Below are 11,860 nucleotides of genomic sequence, written 5' to 3' on the forward strand. Positions count from 1 at the left end.
GTGGATTGCCAGAGCCCGCGGGTTCGAGACCCGCCTGGGCAACTTGGTGAGCCCTCATCTCTATAGTAAATCAAAAAATCAGCTGGGCGTGGTAGCACGCGCCTGTAGTTCCAGCTACTTGAAAGGCTGAGGTGGAAGGATCACCAGAGCCCAGCAGGCGAGGCTGCGGTGGCCCAGAGCGGCCATTGCACTCCAGTCTGGGTGACAGAGTGAGACTCCAACTCAAAAAAAAAAGTTTTGTTAAATATATATTCTAATATGAATTAACGAGTAACATTAATGAAAGTAAGGTATTTAAAAAACAACTGAACCAAAAATAAAAAGATATAATAGTGAAAAATATTATAGCTTTAATTTTAATGAAATCCTTTGAAACCAAGTTTATCCATCATGTCATTGTTTAAGTTGCATGTATATTTTTGTGCACATTTTTACAACTTCTGAAAGACTTTTTTTGAGTGTATTAGTAATGTGGAGGAGACAGTTCTAAGCTAATTCTAAGCATTTTCCTTTGTCTCCTTTATCTTCAAATAATCTCACTCTTTAGTAACTTTTGTTAAGAGACCTTGTTCTTGTTTTTTTGCAGGACTTTTTCTTGGTAGCAAGCTGTAGATTTTGTTTCAAAGAAAGCATCTTCATCTCTAGTTTTATCATGTATAGATGGAAATTCTGATGCAGGTATCTGTATCAATTTTAATACAGTCACATTTGTGGTCACTTGAATTTGAGAACATTAATTGTTTTTTTATTTTTTTATTTTCTTTTTCTTCCTTCTTGCAGATCATGAAAATACAAAAGAATATCTTCTAAATGAAGGGACTTTTATTTTTTTACATTTTTTTTCAATTTGGAATTAAAATTTTAACTTTCAGTAGAGATTTTTTTTTTTTTTTGAGTTGGAGTCTCATTTGGTCGCCCAGACTGGAGTGCAGTGGCCGCTCCGGGCCACCGCAGCCTCGCCCTACTGGGCTCCAGGGATCCTTCTGCCTCAGCCTTCCAAGTAGCCGGAATTACAGGCATGCGCTACCACGCCCAGCTAATTTTTTGATTTATTGTAGAGATGAGGTCTCGCTGCCCAGGCGGGTCTCGAACCCGCGGGCTCAGGCAATCCACCCACCTCAGCCTCCCAAAGGCGCGGGATTACAGGCTGAGCCACCAAGCCCAGCTGTAGAGATTTATTTTTGCATGTTTAAATAAAATTGCAATTGTTGATCCTGTTCTCAAGATGTAAATAAGTTGTATTTCAGACATTAAAATGCTGAAGTCGTGATATTTGTATCAGAAAAAACACTAGTGTTTCATGGCTTTCTGTGGTATATCATTAACTGAATAGCGGGACATCAAAGTTAGAGTTGCATCACTACATCTAACCCTTTTATATGCGTGTCAGTATTTGCTTCTGGACACTTACTTTCTGACTTTTTTCATGTTTTAGACAAAACTATCACCCTTTCAATACTTGCTTTCTGCACCCAGCTTCCTGTTCTATCCTGACCTCTGGTACTTTCCTTCCTCAATACCTTCATTCTCCCTTTCCATTGCTTTCTTTCTGTCTGCTTGCACATGTTCACAGATTTCTTCTATTTTGGAAAAGAAAAAAAAGTCATTCATTAACCCTACTTGACTATTAGTTTCTTTTCTTCAGTTTTGTAAACCAAACTTCTTGCTAGGGGATTAGCTACTTTTTCACTGTGCTTCAGTGTTTTGTTATCTGGCTTCAGTCCTTGTTGAAATTTTTTTTTTTTTTTTTTTTTTTGCGTTGGAGTCTTACTCTGTTGCCCAGGCTGGAGTGCAATGGTATGCTCATGACCACTGCAGCCTCAGCCTGCTGTGCTCAGGTGATCTTTCTGCCTCAGCCTTCCAGGTAGCTGGAACTGTAGGTGTGTGCCATCATGCCTGACTAATTTTTTGGTTTATTGTAGAGATGAGGTCTCACCAAGTTGCCCAGGCTGGTCTTGAACCCTGAGCTCATGCAATCCTCTCACCTCCGCCTTCCAAAGTGCTGGCATTATAGGCCTGAGCCACTGTGCCTTACTGAAATACCATTTTTGAAGAGTATCTGTAACCTAGTCAATGACTAAATCCAGGAGTCTTTTTCAGTTCCCATTGGATGCTATTAACTCTCTACTTTTTTAAGAGTTCATCTCAGCTTTATGAACTTGGCAAAATTATTTGGCCTCAGTTTCTTCTTTAGTGTTAAATTGGGACAACATCTCTTACACTTTTGAGTATCAAATAAAAATGCCTATGAAAATACCTGTCTTCTAGGTAGTAGCCCAGGGAATTGCACCTATCCCTAACTCAACCATTCGGAATGCTTTACTCACTGCCTGGCTCCCTAAATATCTAAGACAGCTTTATTTTTCTGTTTCTCCCCCCCCCCCCACCTCCTAAACAAACACATTCAGTCAAGTTCGCCGAGCTCTGTCTTTTTACCTGGTCCCTGGGAATCCTCATCTACTTGCAAAGCTCTAACTGAGACGTTCAGGCTGTCAGCGACCAGACACAGTGAGTCCTTGTCTACCATTATCAGTAGGTTCTTAGAACCTGCGACTTTAAGTGACATTATGGCAGATAACTTCGTTTCATAAATATGTTGATAAGAAAAAATATTAGTTTTATTATACATCACTTTGCTTTAAGTTGCAGTTTGCAAGAGTCTAGCTAGGACATTAAGTGAGAACTTCGTAGACCTACCTTGAGAGTGTCCTTGCCTAAACTCTGATGATCCATTTCTGATGATGTCTTGGAAACCTTCATTTGAAATGCTTTTTATCACCTCAAATTTAACATGTTTGAAACCAAACCCCTTATTTTTACTTTTCTTTCCCACATGCCTTTTTAGGAGTCCTAATATTTCTGGTCAACCAGGCAAAAAATCCTCACCACTATCCCTGATCCCTCCCCTCCCCCCATCTTTAAAAAAAATCTGTTATTTATTTTTAAGAGTTTTGAAGATCTCACTGTCACCCAGGCTGGAGTGTAATGGTGCAGTCATAGCTTACTACAGCCTCCATCTCCTGGGCTTAGGCGATCCTCCTGCTCTAGCCTCTTGAGTAGCTGTGATTACAGGTGTATGCCAGTGCACTCACCTGATTCTTTTTTCCTTCCATCATGTGCAGAATTTCTCCCTTCTCTAATTTGTCGGCAACATTGGTCTTGTGCCGGTGACCTAACTAATTGATCTAGTGACTGGTATTCTCCACTCTCTGCCTTGATTACTGGTCACAGTGTCTTAATTATATATATATTTTATACTCAGAAACTTTTAAGGGCTTTCTGTTTGCCTCCAGGTCCATAAACATGTAGAATTTTCAGTCTGGGCCCAGTTTATCTTTCTCATTTTGCCCCAACCTTCATCTGTTGGACTGCTCCTGGTTCTTAAAACATATCTGGATTCTTTTTCATTGTCAGTCCAGAAAGGAAGTAAAGGCATGTATTCTTGATGCATTTTCAAGTTAGCCACCCCAGGAGTGACTAGCACTGAATCTCATTGAAACTTTCTAGGAGCCTTATGAAATGAGTCTCAGAACCAGCATCCCTTACTGGGCACTGGCTGCTTCACAGGTGTTAACTCTCCCATACTTCCAGGTGGTAAGTGAGTAAGTGCAGAACAGTGCTTTCTACTTGGACCTACCTGAAGCCAGTCGTAGCCTATAAGAAATTAGTCCCCCATAGCTGGAGTAAGAGGTTGTGTCAAGAGGTTTTGCAGTGGTCCACAATACATATCTATATTTCTGTGCATGTTGAAAAACCCAGCCAGGCATGGTGTCTCATGCCTGTCATCTTGGCACTTTGGGAGGCGGAGGCAAAAGAATTGCCTGAGTCCACGGGTTTGAGACTAGCCAGGGCAACTTGGCAAGACCTCGTCTCTAAAATAAATAAAAAGTTAGCTGGGCATGGTGGCGCATGCCCATAATTCCAAGTACTTGGGAGGCTGCGGTGGCAGTGAGTGTGCTGCTGCACTCCAACCTAGGCAACAGAGTGAGGCTTCTATTCAGAAAAAACAAAACAGGCCGGGCATGGTGGCTCAAGTCTGTAATCCCAGCACTTTGGTAGACCGAGGTGAGGGGATTGCCTGAGCCCACAGGTTCAAGACCAGCCTGGGCAACTTGGCGAGACCCAATCTCTACAGTAAGTCAAAAAGTTAGCTGGGCATGGTGGCATGTGTCTGTAGTTGCAGCTATTTGGAAGGCTGAGGTGGAAGGATTGCCTGAACTCAGTAGGTAAAGGCTGTGGAGGACTTGAGCATGCCACTGCACTCCAGCCTGGATGACAGAGTAAGACTCTGACTCAAAAGAAAAAAAAACATCCCAAAACAAAAAACCCAGAAGGTACGGAAGAATGTAGGGTGAGAAGCTGTGTCTCTTTCTTCTAGAAAAAAATGACCCCTACTCTAGTTATTCTAGTTCTTTCTCTGGAAACACTCATTGCTAGCTTGTTTTTGAACTTCTACAGTTGTGTACGCATACGTACAATTGTGTATATGTATATGCTGTATATACAAGGGGGACCCCAAAAAAGATGGCATTATTTTTTACAGGGTGGGCCCCTTGTAGTATAGGCTTCTCACTGGATATGTGCTCTAGGAACCCATTGGCATTAGTGTACCAGCTAGCGTTGTTGTATGAGAGGCTACATTCTGCTTCAGTGAATTTTTTTTTTTTTGGAGTTTTTCTTTTTTTTTAGTTGGAGTCTCGCTCTGTCACCCAGGCTAGAGTACAGTGGCCACGGTCAGCCACCTGCAGCCTCCACCTGCTGGGCTCAGGTGATCCTTCCACCTCAGCCTTCCAAGTAACTGGAACCACAGGCACACGCCACCATGCCTGGCTAGTTTTTTGCTTTATGTAGAGACAAGGTCTCATTAAGTTTCCCAGACTGGTCTCGAACCCCTGGGCTCAGGCATTCCTCTTGCCTTGTTCTCCCAAAGTGCTGGGATTACAGGTGTGAGCCACTGTGCCTGTCTCTTTTGGAGATTCTTTCAACATGTTTGCTCATTTCTTGATGAGTGATTTGCAAGTACACCTACCCATACTGCTCTTGAGTGTTTAGCTAAAACCGACATGATCTCAGTTTCCTAGATCTTGCCCTGAGCAACTTTTTTTTTTGTTTCCTGAATGAAAAGGTTCTTAAAGGGATATGTTTTGCCTGTGAAAGAGGTGTAACAAAAAACAACAGAAGTACTAAAAGACAGCGAAATTGACTGTTTTGAGCGGTAGAAAAGGCATCTCAACAGATGTATTGTTCCAAATTTTGAGTACTTAGAAGGTGATTGAAGTTTAAACGTGGAAGAATAAATAGTTTTTTGTGTTTTTTTGGAGTCTCACTCTGTCACCCAGGCTGGAGTACAGTGGCACACTCACAGCCACCCCAGCGTTGATCTGCTGGGCTCCGGTGATCCTTCTGCCTCAGCCTTACAAGTAGCTGGAACTACAGGCACGTGCTACCACGCCTCGCTAATTTTTGATTTATGGTAGAGAGGAGGTCTTGCCAGATTGCCTGGGCTGGTCTCTAACCTGCGGGCTCAGGCAGTCTACTTGTCTTAGCCTTCCAAAGTGCTAGGATTACAGGCTGAGCCACCGAGCCTGGCAGTGAAGTTTTTTAAGAAATAAATTTTGAAGTTTTTTTTTAGGTCCCCCCTTGTATCTACCTATACCCTCCTGTATACATATATACATATTGTATATACTTTTTTCAACTTAAAAATATTTTAATGGTTTTTCTGTAGTATATGCGGAACATTCTTATTTTAGCAAAATTCTGCTATGTGGAGCTATTGTTTATTTAACCATTTCCCTACTGATGGACATTATAGTATGGGCATTTTACCTGCTTTTACTTATTTTTTTTAGTTAAAGTCTCACTTTGTCACCCAGGATGGAGTGCAGTGGCATGCTGTTCACGGCCACTGTAGCCTCCACCTGCTGGGCTCAGGCTATCCTTCCACCTCAGCCTTCCAAGTTGCTAGAACTACAGGTGTGTTCCACGATACCCAGCTAATTATTTTTTGATTTATTATAGAGATGAGGTTTTGCCATGTTGCCCAGTCTGGTCTTGAACCCACGGGCTCAGACAATCCTTTTGCCTCCAGTGCTGAGGTTACAGGTGTGAGCCACCACACCTGGTTCTGTCCTCCTTTTACTTTTTTAAATATAGCTGCCAGAAAATGTAAAATTGTGTTCTGTGTTTCTGGCATTATTTTCTACTAGACAATGCTATTCTGGCTCATTCTTTAGGACAGAATAAGGTTCATATGGGGAGTTGGTGTGTGATTTGATGAGAAGTGTTGGATAGTTACCATAATTATTTGGGTATAATTGAGATGTAGGTAGCCCTTATTTTACAGGTGAACTTGAGTCAGGTCACACGGTAAGTGTGCTGTCTTGGAATTTGAGCCAGGCAGTCTCATTCCAGAGCCTGCACAGTTTCCTGAGTGGGCCACTGAAGATTAGGCAGAGGACGTGACCTTGCACAGAGCAAGCACGGTAAATGAATGACAGCTGATTGTTTTCTAGCCATTAATATTTTAGTTAATGTAGTTTTTTTTTTTTACAGTCGTGTTGCTTAATGGTGAGGATATGTCCTGAAAAGCACATTGTTAGACCATTTAACTGTTGTGTGAACATCCTAGAGTATACTTAGCCTACATGCAATCAGTAACCTACTGCACACCTGAACTGTGTGGTGTAGCTGATGGCTCCCAGGCTACAGACCTGTTCCCAACACTGTAGGCAGTTGTAACACAGTAGAGCAAGCATTTGTGTATCTAAATATAGAAAACTTTCAGTAAAATGTACAGTATAATCTTAGGGGACCACCATTCTATATTTGGTCTGTCATTAGAATATGTAGTTTTGATTACTACTGTGTTTGTCTTAGAAAGTAAACATTTTCTGTTTGAGCTTAAATCCAAGTGATCATAAGTGGTGTATGATTATTTTTAAAATTTTTCTTAGATTTCAGATCCTGAAATTTTATAATGAAGTCTCTTAAAAAAAAGTATCAAGGAAGAAAATGTGTTAAGGAGAGCTGAGTGGAAATGCCTTTGTTTTATTTTATACTTACTTCTTATGAATTGGAGTTTCACTCTGTTACCTAGGCTGGAGGGCAGTGGCGTGACCTCCGCAGCCTTGACCTGCTTGACTCTGGCGATCCTTCTGCCTCAGCCTTCCAAGTAGCTGGAATTACAGGCGCACACCATCATGCCCGACTAATTTTTTTATTTGGTTTATTGTCAAGACAAGGACTTGCCATGTTTCCCAGGCTGGTCTCAAATTCCTGGGCTCAGGCAATTCTTTTGGCTCTGCCTCTCAAAGTGCTGGGATTACAGGTGTCAGCTCCCGCAACCAGCTGGAAATACCTTTATTATTTAGGATGCTTAATACTTATAGGATATTAGAAGAAAAAGGAAGTTTTTTGTTTGTTTGTTTTTTGTGAGTTAGAGTCCTACTCTTTTGTCCAGGCTTAGGTGCATGTTCACGGCCACCACAGCCTCAACCTGCTGGACTCAGGTGATCCTTCTGCTTCAACCTTCCAAGTTGCTGGAACCACAGACACATGCCACCAGGCCCAGCTAATTTTTTTATTTATTACAGAGATGAGGTCTCTCCAAGTTGCCCAGACTGATTTCAAACCCCTGGGCTCAGATAGTCTTCTTACCTCAGCCTCCCAAAAGTACTGGGATGACAGATGTGAGCCACGCTGCACATAACCTGGCCAGGAAGCTCTTTTTTTTTTTGAGTTGGAGTCTTACTCTGTTACCCAGGCTGGAGTGCAGTGGCACGCTCACAACCACCGCAGCCTCCACCTGCCGGGCTCAGGCTATCCTTCTATCTCAAGAGCTGGTTGCCAAGGCAGCAGATAGTCTCTAAGTTATTTAATTTCCCTCATATTTAGCCCAGAGGTTTAGCCTAAAAGGGTAATACTTATACTTTTTGATCTCTGTCCTTTCCCTCTCTTTTTTTTTGAGTCAGAGTCTCACTCTGTCACCCAGACTGGAGTGCAGTTGCATGCTCACGGCCACTGTAGGCTCGACCTACTGGGTTCAGGTGATCCTTCTGCTTCAGCCTTTCAAGTAGTTGGAACTACAGGCATGCACCACTATGCTGAGCCAATTTTTTGATGTATTGTAGAGACGTGGTCTCGCCTTGTTGTCCAGGCTGGTCTCAAACCCCTGTGCGCGGGCAATCCTCTTGCCTCAGCCTCCCAAAGTGCTGGGATTACATGCGTGAGCTACCTCGCCTGGTTCTCTTTTTTTATTGCTTACAACCAACCTTTAGAATTTAAATGACATTCTTTGCTCATACAGTAGTTACTTGCCAGTCTCCTTTTCACCTCTGGTGATCTTCAGAGGGCAGTGCCCTCTTTTTTCTTTTTAACATTAAAAAAAAGTTTTTTTTAAGAGACGGGATCTTGCTATGATTCCCAGGCTAGATTTGAACCTTTGGGCTCAAGTGGCCCTCCTACCCTGGCCTCCTGAGTAGCTGGGATTGCAGGCACACGCCACTGTGCCTGGCTAGGGCAGTACCTTCTTGAAGCTGGTGCCTCAGAACTGTCTGTGGACCTTTGGGGAAGGGCTGAGCAGCACAGAGTAATGGGGGCTTGTCACTGACCCTAAGTGAAGGGCTGCTGCTTGTTTTGGAGCTTGGTCATATGTTCAGCTTAATTCCAGTCATCTAGTTTGTTGGACCACTTTACCTTCTAGGATTTTTTTTTAATTTGAGACAGGGTCTTACTCTGTTGCCCAGGCTGGAGTGCAGTGTTGTGATTATAGCTCACTGTAGCCTTGAGCTCCAGGGCTTAGGTGATCCTCCCACCTCAGCTTCCTGAGTAGGTGCATGCCACCATGCCTGGCTTTTCTTCTTCTTTTTTTTACTTTATTTTTTGCAGAGATGGAGGTCTGCATATGTGCTCAGGCTAGTCTTGAAATCCTAGCCTGAAGCCATCCTCCCACCGCAGCTTCTCAAGTGGCTAGGATTACAGGCATGAGCCACTGCACCCAACTCTAGGATATTTTTAGACTTCAGCATAGGACTAGCCGTATATTGAGCTATATTCAACCTTTACTCTAGCTTGTGGAGCTCTCTGGATCCTACTTTGTCCTTTAGTTGTAATGAAATTTCTCTCAGCTTCAGTCACTGGAATGTTTGATAAACATACCTGGATCTTCTACCAGTTTCTAATAAAATGTGAATGAGACATAGATAAGAACTAAATATCAAACCACAGATACTTAGCAGATAAGGTAATTTTAATGCATGGACATAGCTGGTGTGAATTCTCTCTTTAAAACTGTTTGGAGAGTTGTATGTAGATCTGCATTACACGTGCTGAATGTGCCTAATCTGAAATCCAGAATGCTCCAAAGTCCGAAATGTTGTGAGCACCAACATGATGCTCAAAGGAAATGCTCATTGGAGAGTTTGGATTTCGGATTTCAGATTAGAGGTGCTTGACTATAAAGCAGATAATTGAAAACTTTTTTGGAAATTTCAAACACTTTTGGACTCAAGCGATTCAGAGAAAATCCAAATATTCAACCTTTAGCAATCCTCATCAGAAGTTATTCTCATTACTAATGGCTTTCAAAGCAATTAGACCACCATAGATTCTTTTTTTTTAACTGAGTCTTATTGACATGCAAAGTAAAAGAATTTTAAATAATGATTTTTTTAAGTAACTTTTTTTTTTAATTTCAGAAAGGACTTACACCAGCAGTCCCAGTTCATACCAATAAAGAAGATCCAGTTACCCAAACTAACTTGGGATTCATCCATGCATTTGTGGCTGCCATATCGGTCATCATTGTGTCTGAACTGGGTGATAAGACGTTTTTCATAGCAGCCATCATGGCCATGCGTTACAACCGCTTGACTGTACTGGCGGGCGCCATGCTTGCCTTGGGCCTGATGACTTGCTTATCAGGTGAGTGCCTCTGCTGAGTTTGCTCAGTTAAGGGGAAGGCCTAGTGTGTAGCATTGAGTCACTGATCATTCTTCAAGTTCTACTGGAATTTGGTTTATGTTCCAGAATTTAGTAAACAGCAAATGGTTTCAGTACATAAATTCCTAAAAACCCAGCACTTTGGGAGGCTGTGGTGAGTCCAGGGTTCAAGACCAGCCTAGGAAACTTGGCAAGACCTCATCTCTATGATAAATCAAAAAACTAGCTGAGCGTTGTGGCACCTGCCTGTGGTTCCAGCTACTTAGAAGGCTGAGGTAGAAAGATTGCCTGAGCCCAGCAAGTCGTGACTGAGGTGGCTGTGAGTGTGCCACTGCACTTTAGTCTGGATGACTGAGATGCCAACTCAAAAAAAAACTAAGCAAACTGGAGTGCACTTTTTAAGTGGAATTATTAGCATTTACAACCATAGATACATACTTCTCATTTTTTCACTGGGTTTTTTTATTCTGGCTTTTATCCTGTTTCAGCTTTTTTCTTTTTAGTTCAGATAAGTTTATTTATATTTGATAATTTCAAAAGTAGGACCCAAGAAACCACAGAGAATTGTATACTTCTCTTTTTTTTTTTTTTTTTTTTGAGTTGGAGTCTCACTCTGTCACCGAGACTGAAGTGCAGTGGCACGTTTCTGGCCACCGCAGCCTCGACCTGCTGGGCTCTGGCGATCCTTCCGTCCACCCCAGCCTTTCAAGTAGTCAGAACTATAGGCGCGCACTACCACGCCTGGCTAATTTTTGGTTTATTGTAGAGACAAGATCTCGCCAAGCTGCGCGGGTGGGTCTTGAACCCGTGGGCTCAGGCTATCCCCTCGCCTCGGCCTCTCAAAGTGCTGGGATTACAGGGTGAGGCACCGAGCCCAGCTGAGAATTGCATACTTTTTTATTGAAGGACATTTGGGGGGTAATTAATAACTTAGAAGTAATTTTTAGTTTATTGTTTTTTTTTTTAATTTTTATTTTAAAGATGTAGGGTGCAATTTAGAATTAGGTATTGTACAGGTAATGTTTGGGCCTCACTTTGGTCCCCACTTCACCTGGTTTGAGATCAGGTACCATTATTGATGAAGTGTGCCCCCCCATGCTATTTTTATTACGGTGCTCTCACCTGTTATGGTGCAGAATGAAAAGTTCTTAGACTTCCTGTTTGTGTTACTATTTGATTTACTACTTTATAGGCTTCAGTTTTTTAAATAATTAGATCATAATAAAGTAAGCTTAACCTAAAATAGCTGAAGATAATTTAGTTTCTGATTTAAAACTGTGAGTTCTTCCTTTAGAGTCACACTTGAGGTGGAGTCTGACTCCGCCCTGTATTAGCCTGACAGTGATGAGTCACCCATCTTTGTATTAACCCATCTGTTAAATGGAAAGAATACCTGTGTAATAGGGTTGTCTGTGGCAGTGAGCCACCTTGTTTAGGGCACTCAGTGTTCACCCCTTCCCCTTGGCTCCCCTGGGTTTATGATGTTGAAGCCCATTTCTCAGAGTGCAGAGCAGGTTCTGTTTCTGGCTGCTTGGATGATTAACGCTACATCTTTTTTGGGTTTTTTTTTGTGTCTGAGTCTCATTCAGGCTTGCAGCCTGAGGCTAACAGGCTGGAGTGCATGGCACACTCATGGCCACTGCAGCCTCCACCTGCTGGGCTCAGGCGATCCTCTTGCCTTAGGCTTCCAAGTAACTAAAACTACAGGCATGTACCACCATGCTTTGCTAAGTTTTTGATTTATTGTAGAGATGAAGTCTCGCCAGATTGCCCAGGCTGATCTTGAACCCTGGACTTAGGCAGTACTCTTGCCTCCACCTCCCAAAGTGCTGGGATTACAGGCGTGAGCTTCCGCGCCCGGCATAACATTACATCTTTTTAAAAATATATACAAACTTTTTTTTTTTTTTTTTTGAGT

General features: G+C 42.4%; 1 protein-coding gene across 1 annotated transcript in view; it reads left to right on the forward strand.

Annotated features, from left to right (window-relative positions):
- The first annotated feature begins 589 nt into the window (after positions 1 to 589).
- TMEM165 (transmembrane protein 165) overlaps positions 590 to 11,860 on the forward strand; it is a 22,901-nt gene continuing 11,630 nt past the window's right edge. Inside the window, exons 1-2 of the mRNA XM_021707435.1 lie at positions 590 to 678; positions 9,699 to 9,924. Coding sequence (XP_021563110.1) covers positions 661 to 678; positions 9,699 to 9,924 — 244 coding nt within the window. The 5' untranslated portion in view covers positions 590 to 660. The remainder of the gene's footprint in view (positions 679 to 9,698; positions 9,925 to 11,860) is intronic.

This window comes from Carlito syrichta, unplaced genomic scaffold (assembly GCF_000164805.1).
Source record: "Carlito syrichta isolate Samal-C Ts95f unplaced genomic scaffold, Tarsius_syrichta-2.0.1 Scaffold117951, whole genome shotgun sequence".
NCBI lineage: Eukaryota > Metazoa > Chordata > Mammalia > Primates > Tarsiidae > Carlito > Carlito syrichta.